This window comes from Epinephelus moara, chromosome 8, assembly GCF_006386435.1.
Source record: "Epinephelus moara isolate mb chromosome 8, YSFRI_EMoa_1.0, whole genome shotgun sequence".
Taxonomy (NCBI): Eukaryota; Metazoa; Chordata; class Actinopteri; order Perciformes; family Serranidae; genus Epinephelus; species Epinephelus moara.
The window spans coordinates 13,617,232-13,643,115 of record NC_065513.1 but is presented as its reverse complement, the minus strand read 5'-3'; the positions used below and the strand labels follow the sequence as shown (position 1 = coordinate 13,643,115).

General features: G+C 42.4%; 2 protein-coding genes across 4 annotated transcripts in view; both read right to left on the bottom strand.

Annotated features, from left to right (window-relative positions):
- The window catches only part of hmcn2 (hemicentin 2), a 56,536-nt gene extending 49,756 nt beyond the window's left edge, over positions 1–6,780 (bottom strand). Inside the window, exons 1-4 of the mRNA XM_050050814.1 lie at positions 6,247–6,780; positions 4,476–4,546; positions 3,727–3,885; positions 2,587–2,709 (exon numbers count right to left, since the gene is read on the bottom strand). Coding sequence (XP_049906771.1) covers positions 2,587–2,709; positions 3,727–3,885; positions 4,476–4,546; positions 6,247–6,502 — 609 coding nt within the window. The 5' untranslated portion in view covers positions 6,503–6,780. The remainder of the gene's footprint in view (positions 1–2,586; positions 2,710–3,726; positions 3,886–4,475; positions 4,547–6,246) is intronic.
- An 852-nt stretch (positions 6,781–7,632) lies between these two features.
- Positions 7,633–25,626, bottom strand: LOC126394865 (neuronal calcium sensor 1). Of its 3 annotated transcripts, none has more exons than XM_050051989.1 (10): positions 24,831–25,626; positions 24,092–24,212; positions 22,940–23,082; positions 19,724–19,748; positions 13,921–14,059; positions 11,209–11,287; positions 10,636–10,724; positions 10,482–10,559; positions 9,755–9,862; positions 7,633–9,271 (listed from the first exon to the last, which is right to left on the bottom strand). In XM_050051989.1, the coding sequence occupies exons 3-9, from the start codon at positions 23,001–23,003 to the stop codon at positions 9,764–9,766; spliced, it is 573 nt and encodes a 190-aa protein (XP_049907946.1). In that variant the 5' UTR covers positions 23,004–23,082; positions 24,092–24,212; positions 24,831–25,626; the 3' UTR covers positions 7,633–9,271; positions 9,755–9,763. The 3 variants fall into 3 exon arrangements, with proteins under 3 accessions (XP_049907946.1, XP_049907948.1, XP_049907949.1); XM_050051991.1 differs by having other exon boundaries at positions 24,879–25,626; XM_050051992.1 differs by lacking the exons at positions 24,092–24,212; positions 24,831–25,626 and adding an exon at positions 23,214–24,085.
- Positions 25,627–25,884: the final 258 nt, after the last annotated feature.

The window sequence follows — 25,884 nt, the reverse complement described above, 5'->3', positions numbered from 1 at the left end:
ACTGCTGTCTAGTATTTGTTTTGACCTCATATGGAGAGGCATTATGGCTGAGCTGCGTCTAACAAACTGAAAACATTTCTTCAGTGGAGCCCTTGGAGACGGAGCCAATGGCAACACATTTTAAGACATTTACGAAAACAAGCAAAAACGTGAAACAAGGAAAGCCTTTGATAATTAAATTATCAAGGCCTCCTCCGCTTTTTGTCTATCACGTCCACTGGGTGCTGACGGCAGCTGGTTCCTCTGGCTCGTTTTACAACTGGAAACAGCTGTAATGTCTGCCACATGTTCAGCCATCACCAGCAGAGCAGGAAACTGCGAAGAAGTGACCTACATCTGCCCCAGGATAGTGTCTATTTCTTATGCAAGAGAGCGAAGAGGAGTGGGCATTACTCAGATAAAAGGAAGTGGTGTGCAGAGATGGGGCGGCTTGCTTTCCGGGCCACGGTAGGTCTGGAGGAGCACGCTGAGTCCTGCGGCCACTCCCTGTCTCAACCACTGGGAATGCAGAGGATCTTAAGTCCTGTGAAACCTCATCCGGCGTGTCTCAGTTGAACGGGCTTACAGGGCTGTTACAGGAAGGACCCCCCTCTGCTATTCTTAGAAGCATGACAGATGGGCCACAGAAGAAGGGTTAGCTAAGGCTGGGGTGATGCTGTATTCCCCTCAGTCATCCAGGTGCATTACCTGCTGAAGAATAACATGGCCATGCAGTTGTTAAGTACAACAGCTTGACTCCAGACCTCCCAGTGGGGCGGGGTCAGCTTAGTCCTTACCCAGACTTAAACACCACAACTGCTGACATTTGCGGGAAGATGTCCCACTACAAATCAAAGCTACTAGAGCAAATCAGTCCCAGATGGACCCCCTGTTCTTGTTCAGTGGGAGTTTCGACACACCTGCCGAGGCTTTGCCTGTCACAAATGAACTGTATTTGAGACGCAGCTACACCATAAACGGTGCCTTTGTTTCGCACACTCAGGAAGACATGGATAAATGTTACCTGGATTTCACTTTACGTCTGACAACCATTACCTGCCCCTTAACTCACTACTGTGTTCACATAATGAGAAAACCATAAGGGCAATGTTATAAATGACCCTTCAAGGTACTTGAGTTTAGCGTGCAGCTTGCTTAGTAGAAACACACAGCAACTGGCCAAATTCTGTGCTGCAACACCGCATCTACATTACATGCATATTTAGAGCCCTGTTTCTGTCTGTAAGCAGATATCACAGCGGACATTATGCGGTAGCTAAAACATCACAGCCCTCATTTTCAATCACAGCTTCAGGCTACAGATGACTAAGGATGGCATCATTACCACGAGGAGCACAGATCGTGGTCCAAGTTTGACAGCACATTAGCAGAGCTGCCTCATCCACGCTCTTGTAAACAGATCCTGTCGTTGATTATAACTGGTCGAATTTTTAAAAAAAAGCGTTAAAAGTGCGATATGTCGAGCTGACAATGAGCTGTTGTCTGAGGACTTGGAGCCAAGTCCACTGGGGCAGCTGTGTTGGAAGGAGGGAGGCCGTGACAGATCATATCCTGGGATTAGAGAGTAAAATAAGCAGGCTGTTTTCTCTCCACTCTTTTCCCCAGAGACCACAAAAAGATTTTGTATATTTTGATTCGGCCGCACTTTATTAAACTGCTATTAAGGGGGAATATTTTGGTTAGATTTGTAGTACTTCTGAGGTTTTTAAGGATTAAAGGATTTGCATTAATTCGGTAAAAGCATGCCACCCAAGAGCTATAATCACACCAGTCCAAAAAACGACTGACGAGCATTAATTCAGTGAGGATCCAAGAAAAATGTGTTCACAAGTATGCACATGTTTACATGTAACAGTACACTAAGAATATGTCAAAATACTTGGGGCTACTTCAGCACAAAGCCATCTGGGGTTGAGGTGTGAGGGCTAGAGTGAATTTGGTCTCCTATTCCCTTAATACTGCAGCACAGAAATCACATTCAAATACTCCTTAAACAGCTGGCAGGATTATGGAGTGATAATGAACCGAGCCGCCCCACACACAGGCATTGTATGTTTAGCTACATGCAAGCATGACTTGACATGAAACAGACCCACGCGCACAAACACATCTGAGTTCAGAGGTTCAGTGGGCCACCAGTGTGCAGGGCCGTTGGCTCTGGCTCAGTGCTGCCCAGCCATCTCCTGTGTTGACATGCAGGATACCAGTGTCTCTTCCAGAGGAAACTCTGGCTTCTTTTACGTCTGCTGGGGAAGTGAGCCCTGCTGTCTTTGGCTTCTTAGACAGGAGTTCTGTTACATGCTGCTTCCGATATAAAAGAGTCGCTCACCAGTATCATATGAACAGGAAGTTTAATATCAGCTTTGGAATCATTTGATTACACTAAATGAAATGCTATTATTACATCAGTGGGTCAAGTACGGTTTGTCTCTCCACTGCTCCTGCAGTTCACCGTTATTAGGTGATATAACCCTTTCCATATCGATATAAACAACTGGATTCTACTTTTAAAAATCAATTATTATGTATGTACAGGTTTATAATGGTTTGGTGACTGTAGTGCCATGTACTCTGTCATGCTCTCACCTCGTTAACCTGTTGCTTGTCCAAGTGAAAGATTTGTCCAGAGGAGGTGGCAGCGATCTCCTCGTAGGCCCTGTAGCCAGGCTGAGAGCGGTCGCCACAGTCCCCGGTCAGCACAAATACCACCTGAGAACGAAGGGGGGGCAGGAAGAGTTAAGAGGATTACTACTGTTCGGTGTTTGCTTTCTACAAACTTGCTTTTCAGTTGGCTCCAAAGTGACGCTAATGCTCATTGTCATGCTTCACGTAGAGGCTGAGACTAGAGTAACTTTGAAGAGACTTTCCCGCTGCTCTGCTGAGTGTTGGGGGAACTTCATTGGAATGTAGATCTTTCACAGCATGCCACGGGATTCCTTTTATTCCTATTACAGCGTATGGTAAATGCAAAGATACTTAAAACTCTGAGGGCCAGGACTTTTTTTTTTAACCTTCAGATTTAAAGCGACAGTTTACCCCCAAATCTGAAACACATATTTTTCCTCTTACCTGTAGTGCTATTTATCAGTCTAGTTTGTTTTGGTGTGAGTTGCTGAGTAATGGAGATATCGGCTGTAGAGATATCTGCCTCCTCTTGAATATAATGGAACTAGAAGGCACTTGACTTGTGTTGTCATTTTAAAAGCTCAACAGCAATGTCTCTTTCCAAAAATCATGACCTGGTTTCTCAAGATAATCCACAGACCTTGTTGTGAGCAGTTTCATGTAGAAACTATTTTCTTTCCAATGAACTAAACCCACAAGCAGTGTCACTGTGCAGAAGGAAGCGTTTCTCTTCTTATGGACAAAGGCTCATGCTCGTGCTGGTGCAGGATGTAAACACCGATGCCGTCCTACTCGGCTTAGCTAGGTGAGGTAGCAGTAGATGAACGCTTCCTTCTGCATGGTGATACGGTTGGCAAGTGTAGTTCAGGAGAAACAAAATAGTTCCCACGTGAAACTGCTCACAACAAGGTCTGTAGAGGACAAATGTATTTTTTTAATTTTGGGGCAAACTGTCCATTTAACCATTTTCATGTTTCATGTTCAGTTAAACAAGACTAATGAAATGCTTGCATACATGTTTTTTCTACCATTTTTATACGCTGTAGCTGTGGACAAAGAAGAATTTCCATCACAACCCTTTTCAGTTTTCTAGGACTGTACCTGTGATTGACGGAGCTGCACCAGCTGCAGAACATCTCTTTTCAGGCGGTAGTCTTTGGCTCTGGCGTCAGTGAACACGTAGATGAAGGATCCAGGCAGAGAAACTTCCAAGGCTTTCTTTATGGCTCCTATGCTCATCTCAGGGCAGTCACCCCCACCCTGGGTGACAGAATTACACATGATTAAATATTCCTTTAAGAAATCGAGTCTATATCTTATTTCAAACTTCATTCAGACTAATTTTATACTCAAATAACTCAGACATAGTTGGGCTTTTGGAATAGAGTGGTTTATTTAGGAGAGATACAGGTTATGGCAAGCATGACACAGAAACATTTTAAACATACTCAAAGCTACACTAAGTCACGTTTGAAAGAAGAAATGAGACAACATGCCTTTTACAAATGAAAACACACCCTTGCTCAAATCAATACCAATCACTACAGCCTTACTCTTGGTGTGACCAGTGGCTTGTGGTGGCTGATGTTAGCAAACTTAAGATACATATTGCTGTGAAACTGATATTCCTTAGTCCATTTTCTGACTTAATGATTCTTCTCTACACTGTATTAGAGAATTATTGTCTCATTTTCCCCTGTAGTCACAGGGACTAACCTACTGCTCGGTAGAGGTTGCGTAGGCTCATTTTAAACTGTGTCAGTCTACACAGCTATAGCTGGGATTAGTGAGGAACAATACAGTGGTCCCAGGTGCTATAGAATCATTATTTTAAGTCTTCTGGTTCCCACCTGGACAAACAGCTCTTGCAGATCCTGCTGGAACTTCGTTGGGTCGGTGGTGATGGACACGGGGCCGATATCTGCAAGGATGGAAATGTAGTACATCATAACAGACACTTTCCAAATGAACAAATTCAAACCATCTAACAACAGATGTTCTGGTTGTTGTAAAATAGTGCATGCCTAAATATATTCATCCCAAAAGAATAAGGGCTTAGGTCTTACTTGTCTGGCTCTTTCATCAAACTCAACAAAACAACTACATCAGAACAAAGAATTTACTTGTTCCCTCTCAGTGGTTCTGCCTCTCTGCTCAGAGAAAAAGCATCTACGGCATCAAAACCCCAAATAAGCCACAGTCTAATTTATCAGGACCAGAGTGATGCCCTGTAGCTTTTGTGCAAGACATGAATATCAATCACATGCACCACACGGCACAAGAGTGGTTAGATTGGTTCGCTGACAAAATTACAATGCTCAGGTTGTGTTTCACACAAATCGCTACAATTTGGACAAGGTTCGGGTGGCGATAATAATTTTCTGCAGCTGTAGTCAGCATTTTCTTTCAGGCCACTTCCTCAAGCAGCAGCAGCAGCAGGCTCCAATATGATGGATAAGAACCTGTCAGGGCCTGACACTTGCTTGGATGCCTTCTGGGGCCAATTGCTGGAACAGTTAACATTAACCAATACACAGAGAACGCATTGTTTTTGCTATAGAACTCTGCTGTCTATAAACACAAGCCTTTCATTATAGTTTTTACAAAGGAGAGTCTTATCAGGTAGGGTGGAGCCTCGTGGTTTCTCTGTGTGTCTGAGCTTGTTATTCTGACTGTCAAATACCATTTTGAAGTATCTTTGTGAGACTAATGATACTGAGCATGCAGACATGTGTCAAGCTGATGACATTTCTAACTCATTCACAATCTATTTTTCCAACAGCAGAGGCTTTCAAGTCCTCATCTACTCGTCGTGAGGGACTGTAAAACTCTGACAGCACTGTCATGCCTCTTTTGTAAGCCACCATGGCTTCTTTGCAATCTTGGAAGTTTACAAGGTCCCCAAGGGCAGGGCGCATTAAACACAGACAAAATGTGTGGTGTTAGTGCAGCCTGAGCCCACCATCCCCCCCCCCCCCCCCCCGACTGGGTAAACTGGGGTGCTACAGAGTTTTCCGGAGGCTTGGATGAAGGTGAGGGAGGGGTGGGGTTGGGGGTAATTACACCCAAGCAGACAGCATATGCTTCTCATCAGTGCTCAAACACCCTCCCCCCCATTAGAGCACTCTTATTTTCAAGCTGCAGCTTTCTCATATATTAAGAGGACAGATGCCTGGGGTGAGGAGCCCTACCTGTCCCACCGACTCCTCACTGTAAAAGCTCAAATATTCCAGAGTTTAGTTCAAAGTGCTGCTCCAGTGTCCAAGTGGACTTGGAGTGAAACAGCTATGGACTACATGTGCAACAGGTCCTGAGGTGTGTTGCAGTTTGCTGTTATAGTTTCAAGTAAAACTACATAAATGACAGCTACAGGAAAATATAAAATCAGGGGCAATGTAACAAATATGCTTGTAATAATACAAAAAGAAGACTATAGGCTGCTGTGTTGCCTGAACCTGGCAACACAATTTAACAGTTTGGCTGATTTTTAAAGCTGCAATAAAGCTACATTTATATGCATTAATTTACAACATAATAAAACTCATGATTAAACATTCACAGCAAATGTGCCTATTGTTTAATTAGGCATTGTAAGGAGAAGTGTGTTTGGTTAGAAAGTACCTGGGTCATGGAAGGGGACCAGGACAAAGTTTTTAATGGGTCTGGTCCTCCGGCTGAGAGTCTTCTCCAAGATCCGTGAGGCGCCCTCTATCACCTGTTTCAGATCGTCGTACATGGAGCCGGTAACATCGAACACAAAGGCCAGGGTCGAGGCGCTGTCACCGGATCCATCATCCTCCTCAGCTCGGGGGACTGCCAAGAGCCTGTGCGCGCCGACACAGAGCGCCAAGACTAGGCACTTTAATAAGACGGTCATTTTTTCTAAGATTTAGTGCATCTGTCTGCTGGAATGAGGCGAATCACATAAAAACAATTTAAAAACTTGTAGAAAGTTTCAAAAAAAAGTTCAGATTTCAAAGCTATGCAAAGTCTGGGACTGCTTCCAATCGGTAGAAACGATATCTGGAACAATACAGCTCAGCTGAAACACATTAAAATCCAGAGTAAAATACTTCCACAGGAGTACATCCGTGCGTAAAGTTTGGAGGAGCGTGTGGACTGGCTCTGTGTTGGAGAGCCCCTGGAGAGCTCTGACGCTTCAAACGGGGGCGGAGATGGGTATTAAAAGGTTCCCGAGACCCAACCTGATTTTGTGTGTGTGTGTGTGTGTGTGTGTGTGTGTGCCACGACCCCACTGTGACTTCCAGGCTTTAACCCTATCCAACATTCCCCCTTCAATTCAATTTTCTCCATAATCGAGGTGGGCCCCCAGAGACGTGGTTTTTAACGGCTTTGCGCACATTACCAGCAGAGTCTGGAGCCTGTATTTTGGACATGCCGAGAACATTGTCTCAGTAACAGCCTCGTTTTTATAAATAGCCATCGTTTATATTCAGCTGACACCAATCTAATTTTATACATAGCCCACCCTGAAATCTCCCCTTGGCATATGAATGGGTGGAATAGCTTGACGTGCCACGCAGAAATGTCACTTTCCCTTTTCACTGTGTACAGTATTGGATCTGGATAGAAACACATTATCGATTATTAAATATTATTCACGCGCACTTGATGCCTAGCTATGACGCATCTTGTCTGGGGAGATCAGACCTCACAGAGGAAGTCAGCCTTGATCTTACCTAAATTATTCAGTGTCTTCTTCCAAAATAAGTGGTAGGGACCCAGAATATTTTTGACACAAGCTTTAACTTCTCTTTTTGCTGCATTTAAAATTTCTGTGCGGGAATCAAAGATGCACCCAAAGGACAGAGCAGTCTCCAGACCTCCTGACCTCCTCCTCCTTTTGATATCACTTGCATCTGTCCTTGATGAGAAGGAAACAGGAAGCAGGTCTGAGCAGGCCCAGGACCCAGCAGCCTCCACACAAAAGCCACTGAGCCTCATTAACCCCCACCCCCCCACCAAATCACTGCAGAGACATCACAGTTTTATGCAGTTCAGTGTTCATTATTCAACCAAACAGTGCAGGCTTACACCACACAGCGAGTTGGCATGTTCTGTGTTTCAAAGCATGACACACACTCAACATGACATTATTCCCTAAAAGTGAAGTAGGTCAGTGCAACACTGGACTAATCATCTTTTCAAATATTGAATGCAGTCGGGTGTGTGAAGTCTTTGATTATTGTCTTGGGACATGATTCATTAACGATCATAAGGAACATTTTGCAAATACATATGTAAGCAACAGTCATTCCAGTTGTGCATTAAACAGAGCAGCTGCTTTAAATGATCCTGTATGTAAAAAAATCAAACACATCTTTTCCATTAATGTCAAATACAAAGACTAAGAATGCAGTGATAGAAAAGTTAGCCACTTAAATGCATTTTATTCTGTGCTCTTATACTGTTAATCAACAGGTAAATGACATTTATCATTTAGTAAATTCTCATTTGCATAAGGCAGAAAATCAGTGAAGCTGATAAAACATCGTAATGCTGTTAACTAAAACAATCCAAGAATGGGAAAAAAGGCATCATCACATGCTCTGGCCTCACACAGGACAAATACAAAGTGGACAATTGCAACCACGGAGCTCGCAAAAAGCTTTACAACCAGAACTGATGTCTGTTTGTGCCTCTCAATGACCAGGGCTTTGTGTGTGCGCTGAGGGTGGAGTGAGATGCTCTCAAAAGAAATAATGAGCCTCAGTTTGGATGCAAGCTGTGAGAAGTCGCCGTGTTGCTTGGTCATGTCATTCAGGATGTGGCTGTGCGACACTGCAGACACTAGACACTAGTGCGAACGGGGAAGTGAAAACACAAAAGGATGCAGAGACTGCAAACATAGTAAAATACTCCATAGAAAAAACTCCTTCAAACACTCTTCGTCAAATAAAAACCCTGTTCTCTCAGGAAAAGGAAACTTCAGAATGTGAGAGTACAACAATCCCACAATAATGAAAAATACAGTGCAATACATGTCAACACCTTTGATAAAAAATAAAACTCCATTCCATACTCATGAGGAAATTCCCATAAACGCAGCAAAGCAGAAAATAAATTACCGTTCTATTTACATTATACAATATACACTATACTGCTTTGTAACTTTAAGTTAGTGTTCACGTTATCACCAGGTAACACATTTTTCCAGATTCTCCCGGGTCTCGAGTTTCTCCATGTGGTGGTGAAGCAGCAGCACAGTTCCTCTGAGCGGTTCACGTGCATCCCCCGGTTTATAGTATGTGAACAAGACGCACATGAACATCTCAGGGGGGAGTTCAGTTCCTTAGACTGTCCATGGGAAAACCACAACACTGCGTTTGCAGAAATGCTTGTACACAGTCCACAACACTCAGGGGTGTACGCGGTGCCACATAGCTGTAGAAGCACAGATAAATGACTGAGGGTTTTGCTGACATGTTTGACTTCTCCGTCACATCAGAGGATATATTTGTTTACAATCCGAAAATGCAGACGAACAGCTAATCGACACGCATGCCATACGGCTGTGCGACTAAAGTTTGCAGTCCACTTCTGGGTGAGCGAGTTAAATGTGGCTTCCTCCCGTCGCAGGTGTGATGGTGCTGGATTTGGCGCGTGTATGCTGGGCTGGATCCATCTGAGGAGTTGTGAGAATGATCACCATTGAATAGATGACAGTAAGTGGTGTCATGAAATGTGGGTGTGCTCAGAGCATGCAAGACAAATCACTAAACAGAGCGACTGCATTACTAAAATATGTCTTCACGAGCTCGCTTCACAGTTGACAAAACGCTGAGCAGGATGTCGGCAACAATTGGCAGCGGCCGGTGCATTACATTAGGCAGTGAGAGCGGAGGGCTGTCTCGCTCTTCACTCAGCACTGCAAGACTATTTGATTGCCAGCAAACAAGTGGGCCATTTTGAATAATTCATAGGAACAAACTAGGAGCAGAAAGTGGCTTCTTCACTTTAGTTTCAGCCCACAGATTGAGTCTCCTTGCTTTTATTCTTTGCTCTGATGAATTAGACGGTATTATCCTGGAGTTGAAGCATGACCTGAGATTGATAATCACCCAAGCAGAGAAGTATGCAGGTACTAGCTCATTAATACCCCACTCACCTTACATTGCTACACAAGTCCATCATAAAGAGACAATGCCTGCACGATAGAAGGGTCTGCCTTTGAACCCTCCTGAAACTCCTGCAGAGTCAGCTTCCCGTCTGCGTTCTGGAAGAGGAACATGAGACAAAATGAAACTCAAGTCTTTCAATGCTTTAACACGGTGTTACCAGCAGGGGGCAAAACAGCCTCTTAAGCTAAATCATGTTACTCCTGTTCTATGCTGTTGGACTGATCTTTGCTTCAGTGCACTTGGATGGTAGCCACTCTGCCAATACAAATCACTAAGTGCTGCTGTGCTGCACAGCCAGTCCAATGGGCTGATCTTGGCAGTAGTGGGCTGACAAACACACCCATGCAGGCTGCGTCTCAGCTTTCACTGAAGCTGAGTAGATTCTTGGGGCTGAGGGCATTAGCACCGAGGGCTAGTGGCAGAGGAGACTATATATGATGTTTATAGACCGCAGGCGGTGTTAGTGACGCTGTGGTGGCTACAGCTTACAGCTCTAAACTTAACAGTGTCCATGTCAAAGCCCTGAGGGTGGCAACAAAGGCAGATTCAGTTCCTTTATTAAACTTATAATCATTACTACACTTGTATCAGTGTCAGGCAAAGTTTGACATTAAACTGCAGAAAGTAACAGCAAATAGCAAATGGCACAGAAGCTAGCGCATTATCTTTCATTACTGAAGTCTTTTGATATTATTTTGATATTAAAATACTAACCTTGTCCATCATTGCAAAAATACGGTCCACTCGCTTTTCTGGTGTGTTTTCTTCCTCTGGCAGCTCCACAGTGTTCCCCTGAGATATTAAATCATTACAGTCTCTGCCACTCAAACAATTCAGATGTTTATGTGTGATTCCTGGTAAAACTTACCACCATCTGATATATGGCATCTACGATGTTTAACATCTCATCTCGGGTGATGTAGCCATCATTGTCAAGGTCATATAATTTAAAAGCCCCTGTATGAAAAAAGATGTTGAAGTAAATTTTGAAAGGAAAGACTGAAAAGCTACTGTGACTTCATTATGTAAAATAAGAGATTAAGACTATATATTTTTCATGGATTACAAAGCACACAGTGTTTCATTTCTTTAGAAGTGGTAATTGCTGGGTACAGACTGGCAGCAGCCTTTCACGATGACTGTAGTCATTCTGCATATAAATAATGACGACACTTTGTTTCAGCTTTAAAACTTTTGATTACACCTAAAGTTGCAAGTTTTCTTGAGTGTTATATTTGTGTTTTAGTGTTATATCAAAAAAGCTTGTCAACATGTTGGGTCATGACCCCCAGGTTGCATACCCCTGCTGTATCTTGCTAATAATGTTTTATTTACTGTTCTTTCGGAACCCAGCAGTCCCCTTTCATATGCAATGCATATCAGTCAGTCCTAAATCCTGTCATTTAAATGTCAAAAAACAGGAGAGGGTGCATCCTCTTACATCTCAACTTCTCATCCAGAGTCCCCCGGGAAGTCACTGACAAGGCCTGGATGAACTCAGAGAACTCGATGCGTCCATCCTACAGAGTAACAAAAGGCAGAGAGAGGGGGGGAGGGAGAATGGGGGAGAGGAAATGGCCCGGAGACAAGATGAGCATCTTGCTTCACACTTGCTGTAGCTGTACTTTCATGAGCTCCTTGCTGTTCTTTCATGATGTCCTTGCTGTATTCTGTTGAAAACCGGGCCAGCCGTTTGCTCCAAGTCAGCTGCTATTTTTTGCCCTGCACCTGGCTCTCTCCTGAGGCTGAAATATGTCACCTGTGGTCATTAGGAAGATGGATGCGACTGGCTCCTCATCTAAAAGTTGCAGCACATAAACAACCACTGTATATTTGGGGCGAAGACGTTTTCACATTTTTCTAAGGATTCCGCATCATGTATGGGCATGGCAGATAATTCTGTTCGACAAGGTAGAAAATGTTCTGACACTAGGCTTTGTTACAATCCCATGCACTGAACCTTACCACAGAAGCTCAAAATTTCCAATTACCCTCCAAAAATGGTGGCCTTTAGCATTCTTCTTTGAGGCTTCACTTTGTGCATTGCAGAGAGACATCTGCTAAAGTGGATAGTAATCAAATGTAAAACGAAGCACAAAGTGGCTCAAATGCCGCTAATTCAGACCGACTCATCAAGTTATGACCTCCAGCCTCAAGCAACTGCGTGAGACTTACTCAAATTAAACGATTAAAAGGCGCTGCATAAAAAACACGCCATTCACTACAGTGAAAACAACAGCTTGTGGACAACAAGCAATGCATATAAATCAACATCTTGGCAGTGGTGCCTTCAGGCTTTGGTCAATTCATATTCTCACTGGATACCCAAGGATTGTGTTGCATCAAAAAAAGAGCATTCTGCTCTAACAGCTGCCTACCTGTAGCTTTACTCTTATAAAACTGCCAAGCACTCTTCATGGCCCTGGGGTCAGCTCACTTTATCTCTACCAGACATCTGACCAGCCAGACAATGCTGAAGCCATGCGTTGCTGATTGCATAAGTCATAAATACTGTTAAGATCAATGCATTCTCTAACTAAGGGGTGCCGAACGCTAATGAAGGTCACAGATAAACATCAGACCGAGGGGCTGTCTGATCCTTGTGACACAAAGCCTCTTAACTGGAGTCAATAAACCTCCAGGGGCTCGCCAATATCCCAGGAACTGTTCTGCTACAGTTTGTCTTCCTAAACACTATTTGAATAATCTACATCTGCGATCAGATGAATTGCTCCAGACAAATGTTGCATGTAACACTTTGGCCTTGTTAAAATGTGCATTCTCACCATATCCTCAAATCCTTAGTGGATGCGCCCACATAACAGGGAAGGAGTTTCATTCCAGAAAATATATGCATATACACCTTGTGAATAATAAATTGGCATCCACTCTTGGAAATTGATTTCTGGCACAAAACTAAGGCTTACAATTATGTGTTACTACTGATGCTGTGACTCATCCTCAGCTCTCTGTTTATGCATTTTTATTAAAGGATAGAATCATTTATGATGTTGACAATGTCAGAGCAGAACATTATGTATGCAGTGTTCTGATGTGAATGTCCAATGCATGCAAAATATAATAGGATTCTATTCATACTAACCTTACAGTTATCAAAAATAAATAAAAATATGGCCAACATGTCCTTAAACCTTTTACTGACAGCTTTTAGTTTTCAAAAAAAGCAAACAGGGCTCTGGAATAATAAAAGCCTCAAAATGGAAGGATTTTTATACCGTGTTGCCCTTTTATTCTGTGCAACCTCTGGCTCAAGGAAGGGCCTTTAGATAAGCTCTATCCTCAGACACTGTCGCTTTGAAAGGGGACCTATTATGCTTTTCTGTATTTTGTGTCTTATATAGCGTGACAATATAGGATGTTCATATTAAACATGGCCAAGGTTTCAAATAATGATGTAAATGCATGTAGAACTGATCCACAGTGATCTACTGTTCTGAACACTCCAACTGTACTGTACTTTACTCTGGCTACAGTATCACGTCATAGTGTGCTGGTTTTCTTTATATAGTCATCTGCTCTGGGAACACTACTGCAAGTGTTTCTATTACAAAGCCTACACTGCTATATGAAGCTACATGTTATCATCAGTGAAACATGTAATCTTGGTTGCTGATGTTGTTAACTTCTCCCAGATTTTAGATCATATTCCTATTGGAACATGTCTGATTATGTTTAAAAGCTTTTTATTAGTGATTTTTCACAGTAACAAACTGCCACTATTCTCTGTTACAGTCATTCCCAAGCTGTGATGACGGTGCAGAGAGGGTAGATATGAAAGTACTGGAAAAGCTGACCAATCAGAGCAGAATGGGCTTTTCAGGAGGCGGACTTAAAGACAGGTGCTGTACGAAGCCATCTTGGACCGAAAGTGAATACAGGTGTTCCAGCACAGACAGTATGAGGAAAATAAAGTGTTTTTTGAACATTAAAGCATGTAAACATGTTCTAGTAAAAACCTTACATACAAGAATGAACCTGAAAATGAGCATGACAGGTCCCCTTTAACATAACGTTCCTTATCTAGCAGCAACCCTGGACAAACAGCCACTGTCAATTTATGGTACCAAAGGTGGTTGAATATATTTTTCTCCCTTGTAATAGGACCACAAAATATATTAAATTGATTACAGACCTTATTTTCATCAAATACATTGAAGACGAAGGAGGCAAACTTTGTGGGATCTCCAAAAGGAAAGAACTGTTTGTATATCTTCTGAAAGCCCACAGCGTCCAGCTGCCCGCTTGGACAATCTTTGATGAAGCCTTTGTACCTGAAAAATAAAGCACAGATAGACACCACTTAAAGTGTTGAAAATATAATTTATAATGCACTGAGAATACATAATCAAGATAAAAGTGGGCAACAATGATGGCAGACTGAAGTCACCTCCTCACCTTTACAGCAGTCATTACTGATTCAGCTTGAAAGAATGCGCTAGATCAAAAAGGTAAAGTGCAAAGCTATTTGTCTCATTCACAGATAAGACGATCGCCCTAATCCAATAGCGAGCCCAGAGTGGTTAACTCTAATCAAATTACTCTCTAGTCCTCTTTTGATAATATGCATGGCTGATAGATAAGTCTGAGAGCTTCCTCTTGCCCCCTGGAAATGACATATCTAGAGAGCGCCTTAATATCTCTATTAACCTAAATATAGAAGCATCTCATAGGCAATTTCAAACGCAGTCACTCAGAGGTGCGCAGTTTCCTTGTACATCTTCATAAAGGAACACAGCAGCCTTAAAGTCTAACTAGACTGTAACAGGTCAGGGAGCGAGGAAGAGAGTTTTAGCCTTTACAAAAATAAATACTAGATGAAAAGTAAGAGAAGGAAGGGAAAAGCAGGGAAATAATAGCACTCTTTTTATAAAAAGCATCGCAAAAAGCTTTTGCTCTTGATCAACAGCAAAAATGACGCACATTCACACAAGGGAGCACTGCACGTTCGTCTCTGATTCAGAGCAAGTCTGGGGCTGTAATTACGGCCAGAGAGAGAGAGAGTGTGCTCTGATGAAGAATGAAGGCCAGGACAGATCTTTTCCACACTGGCTCCTCGCTCCTCTTAAACTCTTTACTTTTAATCTGCATTGGAGATAATGAAGCCAGCTCCATACAGTCACAGAGATGGAGAGGCGCTTTGAGGAGCAGCTGAGAAAAAGTTCAGCAAGAAGAGAGGCGAGAAGAGAGCAGAAGCATGTAATTCTCACATTTGAATCATGTGGAGATATGCAGGGAAATGAAAGCCTCGCTCGCTATAATGCATAATACAATCTAATTGGTATTCAAAGTGCAGGGCGCACAATGCATATCATAATCCAAAGCTGACCCATTTCACCTGAATTCTTAAGTCATTTTTAATGTGTGACTATGGAAAATTATATTCAGCAACCAACACAAAAAGCTGAATGGTACTGTAACACACTGTACAGCATAGTGTGTACTGTGTGTACTGTGTGTACAGTATACACTATTCAATGCAAAAATACAACAGTGCATCTATAAAATATTCAAATAAGTTGTGTCACAGGTTCAGCCACAGTGAACAACAGCTGTCATGAAACAGAATCTTAAAATCCACAACAATATAAGGTTTATAATAAGTGGCGACACTTCAGGTGGGTCAAACAGCCAATTTTAGTTTAAGACTGACAAAGTAAAATTTAATTTGCACTCCAATACTCAACTTGTTGACATTAATAATAGCTGGAAAAACCTTTCCTATATCCAGCATCGTTATGACAGAAGGCTAAATTAATACATAAAAATCAATTAGTATCACAGAGAACATAAATGTGGTCCAAGAGCTCTGATTAAGACTGTGTGAGGTCAAAACAAGTCTGCACTTTAAACCGTTATTATGCTTGATTAAATAAGGGCTTTTAAAAGGGCACTCTACCAATTGTTGGGGGTGACCTGAGCACCATTTTTTTTGACTCCAGACCTTCGGTAGTATTCGGCAGCGAGTATTCGAAGCTTCAGTTGGGAGGGACTCAGTCAAGACATTTCTATATTACAGGTGAGATTGACAGCACAGTGCTACAACCTGTTAAGCATTCTGTTATCCCAGAGTTAGTAGACGATTTGTTAATTCTGAACATTCATTTCCAATCACTGAATCATTTGTTGGACAAATGATTCAGTGATTCAGCGCCATTTAAAATATTTTATTTACTGTGCCCTTAGTTCAGGCTTGAGTGGGTATGTTTGCTAAAAAGAAGCTCGGTGCTTTGTCTCGTAGTGGCACGTCACATCGCTGCTTTTATAAACCGCCAAGGTCTGGGAACATATGATGAGGCATACTGGTTTTGATCTGCTCGTGGGAAGAATGAACATGTAAGAGTCTGTCCAATCTTGGTTATAAGCTCTGTTTTTGCTGTTTACTTTTCTCTCTTTAGAACATGCAATGTGAAATTACTTCTTCTGTATCTCTCTAATGTCTCTGACTCATCTTATCTCTCCAATGTCTGCATCTCACTTGAGTTGCAAGGCTTATTCGAAGGCACAAATTTGATTGGCTGAGTAGCATCACGTCTCACAGTCTGAGTTTCCTGGTCACTAAACCCAGGCTTAAAATGCTGCACTGATTAAAATAGAAACACTCCTTCAAACTTTAACAATCCTCAATAATTTATCAGTTATAGTTCTGGATAGGACGACATCTGGGAGGGGACCCAGGGGACGGAGAGTGATGGCAGGTTAACAAGAGGGATACATTTTGGTCAGTTTGCTACGAAGGGGCATTGGCATCCCCCATCAAATCACCTACTATCTACAGTATTGTTGTTTGTATTGTTTTTTGTTAATAATAAATATTTCCCAAAAGTCTTGGTGTGCTTTTTGCATGTTTGTAATGCCAAGGGGTTTGTTTGAACAAAGTCCTATCTATACACTGTTTGTGACATAATAACAGGTTATGACAATTTTTCTTATCATGGATAAATTATAGACCTACATAAATGCTTATAATAATAGGCTCCAAATCCGAGACAACACCTGACAGAGCGCTGTCAAACAGCAGTGCAAAAGCAGCATATTAACAAAGTAAGGATTTACGATTTATATTTATTTATAGGTTTTATAGTCTTTACTCAAAACATCAGAATCTGAAAATTGAAAACCAAATACCTACCTAACCAATTTTACATGTGAAATTCAGTTTGGCATGAGGAGTACTACTCCCTTTGAAAACATTTCTTCTGTGGCTTTGAAGAAACTTTCCACAGTCTAAAAATAACCCTGATGACATCATCACAGTTATCTTGGCAAAAACAAAATGAACAAAAATGTAAACCCTATGTTACAAACTGGAGATATGGCATTTGAAATAAGTGTGCATTTAGGTCTATGACAGATGCTCTTGAGTTACATTATGGTAAATTGAATTTCCCCCTTGGGGATTAATAAAGTACACACATATATATATATATATATATATATATATGTGTATATAAAAAATGTAAGGGCTAAAAACAAAAAAGAAGATATCTTGGCCTCTGCTCCTTTGATTTTGACTGCTTTTTTAATTTGTTTCTTATGAGTCACTCAACTTTATAATGCAATACTAAATCACTGAAGTACACCTTAAATATACAGTAGACTGTTGCCTGAGAGTGCCTGAAAATTTCTTTTCTGTGACTGATTATTACAATTTTTGAGCTCCTTGAGGACTTACTGCAAATGAAAAAGAAGCAGTGATTTATAAGAGCACTCCATCATGTTAGCCTTGCACTTCTATAATACTGTCAGACTCATGGAGACTTTTTTTTAAATGCATCAAGATCAGAGATATTGTCTTGTTTATTCCACACGTTCTTCTTCCTTCTTAAAACCTGGCACCTACATTACCCACAATGCAAATACAGCACCATTTTTTTCATTTTCAATAACCAAATTAAAAGGATTCGTATCCTAACTGTTTGGTAAAATTTTGTTAAAAAACATCAGCCGATATATAGATGTTGGATTTTTACCCTCTGAAGTACCAATGTCAATATTAGTCGGGCTTAAATTCTTCAATCTGCACTTTCAGTTTTAAATGATCAAATGCTTATTTTCCCTCTTCGGCCAGCCACAATTATTAGCTTCATCAGGCATACAGTAATGCATATCTAAGGCTACTATCATACTTAATATACTACCAGTTGATTTATGTGAGCAGAAGACATATCTACAGTACATGGGTAGAGTAAAAAAGGCAATGACTGTACCAGTGTAAACATGTTTGCCCAACGTCAGCTTCATAATCAGAATTGCCTATTTTTGCCAAGTACACATCATGTACACGAAATCTGACTTGGTGACACTAAGACACACACACATACACCCCCATACACACACAGTCAGACTGTACTTGAAGTAGTGTAACAGTACAACTACGCACTGTGCTTGCAGGGACACAGCAGACGTGACATTGTGCATCCGACCACACTAGGGGGCCAGCATGAAAATTAAGTATTTATTACTGGCACTGGTTCCTGCTCCTTGGCATCTACCGTGGTGGTTTGCTAAAGAGTTGTGCAGGATGTCTTTCTTGCCCCTGCCTAGCTGGCAGGAACATCACTGAGCTATGGCATTTTGTTATTGATTTCAGGTGAGCCTCTAGCATACTAATGATGTTCCCTTAGAGGAGAATTAGGAAGGGGAACAAATTTAATGCACAACACAGGCATTTATCTAACCCCGCTTATTCTTCTATGTCTGTGCCTGTGCTCTAATTACACGCCATCTGGCATTTCCCCTGGTAAAATTCCCTCTCATCCCTCACACTCAGCCGTGTTGATTGCTGCTGATCTTCAAGTGAGGACTCATGCAAACTTTGCTGTGAAAAACAGTGAGAGTGATGGTGAGCTAGCTGGCTGCACAGCCGGGGGGGTTGGAAGTTTAAGGGGGGTGGGGGGTATTCCGCCCCAGTGCACTCCGTCAGCCCAAGAGACAAGCCCGCTCGGAGGCTCTTGACCTGTCAATGCCCAGTGATATCCAATGATGCTGCTGCTGTGAATGTGCCCTGCCTCCCCCCAACAGTAAACCCCCTGTAAACCCCCCAACAGGGGACATGAACAGTGTCTAGGAGGCAGAACTCTTCTCATGCATGCAGAATTAGGTCGTGAAATGCAAAACCAAAGCAGGAGAACTGAAGTGTGAACATGGAGTGATCACTTTATTACAGTGCTCACTCTTCTGATATACGCCACGCTTTGTTTTTCATTTCCAAGGAAACAATAGCCCAAGAGTGGCATGCAGCAAACAAAAGCAATGACTGCGCTCATGCTTGAATCATCTCTGTAAATGAAGATATATTGTCTCTTATCCATGTGCCAGCAGCTGTCGAACTGTGCCTTCAGACAAACATTCAGAAATTCACACCTTAACAGTAATGATCACTCTCACCACAGTTCTGTGACTTAGGGCCTGAGGTATCTCTCTGTATAAATATATATATATTCATATGCATACAGAGAGGATTACTAATCAACAACCTTGTGGAGGCTCAGTGACTATGTAATGATTAAGCGGTCGAAAGTGAAACCTCATGACCTCAGGTTCTTCTGTTACCAAACATCCTGTTTGCAAATGGAGCAAAAAGGTTGTTGAGGAATGCATCATGGAAATGTTTTGTATCGGTGTTATCAGCCTTCAAAGTCATTCAGTCTCAGTAAGGCTTCAAAGTCATTCTATTTTCAGAACTCATCTGTCTTCAGGGTAGAGTGAGGGAGATGGCTTCAAATCAGCTATCAAACCAAATGTAAATACACTATCCATGGATTCAAGAAACCAAATCCTGGGCAAAATATATACCAGTGGGTTTTGCAAGTGGGTCAAGATAAGATCTCCCCCTTACTCCTGTGAGCTTTGCCAGTAAAAACACAATTGCTAATATATGACTAGCCACATCAGGAATGGAAGAAAAATCTCATTAAAAATTAATGCACACTTACCACTGCTGCACCTCTTTCTCTGTAACTGTAAGAGAAACAAAGAGTGACATTAGCTTAGAGGAAAACTTTGGTTGTCCTAGAAAAAGAGTAGCTTGCTGTTAGATACAACAGAAGAGCCAAGTAGTGGCATCGTTAATCATCTTGGCCCAGTCCTTTCACACATCGTCTGACTTTACCAAAACTACTCCACGGTGTCAACATGCAATTATTGGAAAATAGCCATGTTTCGTTGAGTGTTGTATGAATCCACTCTAGCATACTATCAGAGGAGATGAATAATAATTTCTGCTGGCCAGGATAGTAGACGACAAGTGGGAGTACACTCCAGGGAGCCACAAAAAGACAAGCAAGGCTGAGGGAATGAAGGTCAGCCACAGATTTAAGAAAGAGAACAGTTCAGGAGGCAGGATGTGTTATCATGCCCACACACAAACACCATTATCTGCCAGTATCTAATCAACCAATCCCTCATGGCTCTCCCTCGTCTCTTTACTTTCTCTCAAGTAACCACAGCAATTTTCAGCCTCTCGGCCCTTTGGCTTGCTAATGAAAACAAAGGCTGGAAATCAATAGCATTAGTTTAACCAGGTGGTCCTTTGAGAGAGACTTTCTGCATTCATGCCACTGTAAGTCTGAGGATGTCTACTACTGTACCACTTCTGTTGGGCCTGGGGCAAAGCAGCAGCCTTATAAATGACACAAACAGCTAGTCGGTTAGTCAATCATTTCTTCTACTGTAATATTTAACCTTGAGCCACTCATAGTCATAGTTAGTGCAAAGACATACAACCAGAGAAAGAAAGCAAGTTTCAAACCTAGACATTTACCTGTCACAACAGTAAGGAATTAAATTATCAAAATGTCCAATGCCCTCATACTGCACTGGTTAGGAAAAAAATATCCATGACAAATATATTCAACACTTGACCATGAGGTCTATATATTTATTCCACGATGTGACTGCTGCAGCACATGAGCAGAATCATACAGAGGCTATCAATGAGAGGCCAGGTCAGGTAGTCTTCGCCTGCATATATCTCTGCCTTCAATTTGTTCTGCTCTGCATTTCACCAAGGAATCCATCATGTGACCCCTTCCTGGGTAATAAATGTCAGGGTCAATCTCACGACTGTCAGCCAAGCCAAGCTACCATTAAATTGGCCTCAAAAGTCAATGTAGTCAAAAATTGAGGCAATTTACCATGGCTTCGATTTAATAAAACATTTTATTACATAAGACGGTCAGAGGCAACGGGCAATAATGCAATCGACCCATGTGCAGGAGAATGCAGGGCCCACTCAGCTGGTTGACCCTGCAGGGTCTGCTACCACACATCCAGCTTGCACTCTGTCACTTTGAGCCTCTTCATGGCTTTGACAACTTACAAAATCGTCGTGCCGTTACATGGGCCTCGCCTAAATCCTGCAGACATTTTAATAGGACTGCTGGCATTTCCATTTGATGCCAGAACAGTCACTTGGAAAAGAATTTCTGGTTTGAATTAAGCTCTCTTAAAGTACAGGTGAAGCTGCAGCCATTTTCCACAGTTTTCACTAAGAGCAGGAAAAACACCGGCTAGCCAGGGCCTTGGCACAGCTCAATGTTGTCTTTGATCAGAAAGTGTTTTATTTTTAAACACGAGGTCATAGTAATTTTCTTCTGAAGATGCAGGCATTTTCAAACCTACAGCAAAGCAGCACACAGACATCTTCTGAACTAAACAGGCCTTATGTCTGGCCTGGCCTTGTCGGTTGCCTGTTAACACAGAGGGCATCTGCTGGGGAAAAAAGCAACCTACCTCTTCTGCCACTGAAACAAGAAGACACATAGTGACAGAGAAATTTACTAAGTCCCCAGTCTGTCAAGAACCAAAGGAAAGTGTAGACTAAAATGGCAGACAAGGCTTCTCATGGGAGAGCGAGAGAAAAAGGCAACAGGATGAAGGAAAACAGAAATGATAAGAGTCAAGTCAGGCAACAACAGAGAAAGGGAGAATGATCATGCTGGGAGAGAAAGCTTGGTACCCCTCTCAGCGATGCTAACCAGATAAGATCCTAATTATACTATTCCATTCCCAGCTCAAAGAGGGCAATTAGGGGATAAAGCGAAGGAGACAGGGCGAAAGGGTAAGAGAGAAAGAGAGAGAGAGAGAGTAGAGGACAGCAGCAAACAGCCCAGCCCAGCACGGAGCCCAATCTTCCTCCACAGCAATTTCCTGCCACAACAGCCTTCCATGGTTCTGCTGTAGAGAGACCCACTACACAAATAACACTGTCATTAAGCAGCCAATGGATGTCAACTCCCACCCACACCTGCACAGTGTACTGCTTAAATAATAACAATAATAACGCTGGTTCCAGAAATAACATGAAAATGATTAAGACGGTGTCTTCCTGAGAGACATCATTGTGATAATTATGAACGTGATCTTTGCTCAAATGTGACTGAAAACTGTAGGCGGGGGAAAAAATATTTTTTGTTCAGCTGGAGATCATCAAAGAATAAATGAGTGTGAACAAGGTGAGAAGAGCAAATGCAGTATATGCAATGTCCTGATAAATCAACAGGAACAACACATGTACTTGCGATGTTGCAGGCTCACTCCAGTTTTTGACTTTTCCACCAGTCCCACCATTTCTGTCAGACTCCGCAGGAATGCCATTAAGAATTCTGGCATGTAAAGCACAGCCTTAATTTGACCGTTTATATTCTGTATCTATCTCTGTCTCTGTTCAAATAAAAATATACAGAGGCTCCATGTCCTGCATATAAAACCATGTCCTCGTCTCTAAAACCCCCAGCTCGATGACTGATACAACCTCAGCATCTCCATATTCATAAATCCCTTCAGCGTGATTTAAAGTTGCTGATTGCAACTTTTGCCAGACCTTCACCAATCACAATTTGCTACACACCATTAAAATGTAAATTTAAATCAAACGGGGAGCTTATTCCCAGCTGACATTTAGCTGTAGCTCTGTTCTGTCGATAACGAGAAACTGATGTGGAATCCCAATACATCCTAGCAGGCAGGGTTATTTACTGTACAGCTGTATGGAACACAGTGGGTGGAAAATGTGATTATTAATCTTAGCTATCTATCACATACTGTATAGTCTTTTACTTTGGTAACAATGTGCTGTTGTTCTCATACAGGCTAGCTGAGAAGAATGTTTCTCAAGAGAAACAAAAAGAAACAGACATGAAGGTACTCACAGTAGGTTTTCCTTGTCAGTTCCTCCACCACCTCTGGCTTGAGCTTGCTGTTTGATTTACCCATGATCTTCAGCTCTCCTCCCCACCTCCAAATCCACCTTGGCACGCAGCACCTGTTACTACCTCCTCTCCAGTCTGCTCCTCTGCCAAAAAACATACACAAACGTGGGCCAGTTTAGGTGCAATGACACCGGTGAAATACAGGAAACACTTTTGTTTTGTTTTCTTCAAGAGAAAAAAAAGAAACTCCCATTCAAGTACTACTCTATCGTACTGTGTAGTTCACTCTAGCTGCCGTCATGATATGCTCAGTCATCAGCCCTGGCACTCCAGACAGGCGAGTCAAACCCCAGGGGACCTGTGAAGGAGGGGCCGGGCAGGTTGTTGAGTCTATATGAGCGCCGCTGAGTGCCTATGTGTTCGCCTCATTTCTTCATAGCAAGTCCGTGGGCGAAGAGTGGCGTTTGGATGCGTTGCTACCTTCGTCCTTGGATACAAGAGTCACTCAGTGGCTGGGTTAAGCACGCTCACTCCCTCACAGTCATTCTCTGTTCTTCTCACTCCTCCCACCCCTCCTTTCCCACCACTATCTCTATTGCTCTGGGTAAGTTACTGTAGAAAAGAATCCTCCCTCTTGACAGCTGAGATAAGGAGGTGTGTAAACTAAAACACAATGAACAGAGCTCCCTTTGGATGCACCCCGCTGTACTTTGCACTCACTCAGAGCGTTAACTCTAATCCCTGGAATGTATACAGACCTAACAGTTTAAGAAAAGGTAAAAGGTTTCAGTAATAATTTATGGAAAGCAAAAAGGAGCAAGGTCTCTACATAGTCCTACAGCTCTAGATGGCGGCTGAAAAGAGATCTGGTCGTGCTCTTAAAATAAGTGTGTGAGCTGTCTACCAAGCTTAGAGGCGGATTTGAAGAGTGACAGTTTTCTTTTCTTCTCCATTCTGACTCATAATTCTCCCTCCTTCCTGGACTCACGACAGCATGGTATGGTGATTTCCTCCTCTCTGTCACAGCAGACAGGAGATGAGGGATAATGGAATTTCTTTGTATCACGGGCCTCGCGTTGGCATGCACTGATGCCTAACCACAGCAGCTGTGTATGAGCCACAGAATGGGAAGCTACTGTATGCACTAGGCACCTTCACTGCAAACATCTGCTCTCCGTGTCCATGGCCAGCGATGTCCTTCTGAGGGATGCCACGCTGGTAATCACCATCTTGTGTTTGCTCAAGCCTTGTGGTCCTGGGTGTTACTTAGACACTATGAAAATAAACAGACAGCCGTTACAAAGGCAATGCCAAGCATTCGCTGTGTTCTAGTGGAAATGGACTGTGCTGTCACCTAGAGCCACAGACACATGAGCACTTGACTGGAAAAATACTCAAAAACAGGCAGCGACCTTTCTACTGTCTGCTACAGCTGCTGAATATAGCCCACAGACTAGGCACAATGTGGAGTGTTGGTTAAGTGCAGAAGGTATTACTAAACTGCTTGGAATTTAAACAACTGTAACTGAAGTCTAAAAAATGATCCATCATAGTCTAATGAAAACAGTTGACTAGAAGAAAGCAGCACAATTAAAACACATACGCACATACACTTAAATTCATAACAAATGAATGGCTGAATTAAAACATACAAAAGAGTGCTTTGTTTCCATATATTCATCTTTGTTTAGGCTGACAGGAGGGCAGAAACATATAGTCGCGGCAGCAGCAGGTGGGACGTTGCCTGGCAGTACCATAGCAACACACAGTTTATGGCTACAGGACAACCGCTACAGTGCAGGCAGCTTGCTAGTCATTGTACTCGCAACGTTTGGTACCCACGCTGTTCCTTATAGCGAATTGCCTAAATAAAAAAACACACAAAACTCACCTTGAAATGAACAAAAGCGTCTCCACCATAAGCGACTTCGTGGTTTACCTGAGCTACAGAAGCACAAAGTCGCCGTCTAGTCAGTCCCAGAGCACAGAGCCGCTGTCCAACGCTGTCTCCCTCCGCCGAGTTCCGGAGCGAGTCGCTGCTGCGCGGATGGCCGCTCGTGCTGCTCTGATGCCGCCGTCAGGGAGTGACGTTGCTGCTGGCCAACTCAGCTCAGTGCAACAGAGACGCTGACGTCGAGGTACCAGTGGTCATACAAGGACTCTTTGTGTGCCTTAAGAGCCCTGAGACGTGTCATCTCGTATAGTGAAGTGTTTATGTCCCCGCATACACTTTTAGACGCAGATTCTCATTTTCGGGGCAGAGTTTAAAGGCAGATATGGCACTTTTAGGTAGCTTGTGTGCCCAATTTTTAGATGTATGAGGGTTTATGTCTGGGATAGCGTGCACATGGCTCATAAATAGCTTCTTTTTGTTTATCATTATGTTATGACTGGAGGTACTTCACCTTTTAATTAGCTGATCACTGCACCAGTGTGTGTAATGATGTGTATGATCAACTTAAAGGGGAACTGCGCCCATTTTCAAAATTAATACATGTTTTTCTCATGGTCTAGGACAGTCCAAAAATATTAGAAACATGAATAAATGCCTCTCAAATCCAAAAGCTAGAGTGCTGAAATTCAAATTTTTTATGTCTTAGGGTATAAACCCTGGAGCTGCTCCACAGACAAAGTGGTAAAGATGTTATAGATGACACTGAGGGCACCCAGAGGAATGTTCTGAGTATATGGGTACATTTTCTGTGTCACAACTGAAAGAATACAACAGAATACAGCTCAACTGGGTGTAACAAACATAACATCAGGCGGCTATTTATTGTCTATGGAGCAGCTCCAGACTTTATACCCTATGACGTCACAAGTTTGGGGCTTACTTCTCTGGTTTCTGGCTTTGAGAGAGTAGTGCATGTTCCCAAATATTAATTGAACTTATAGACCATGGGATTCACATACTGGAATTCTTAATTTAGGTGGCATCCCCTTTT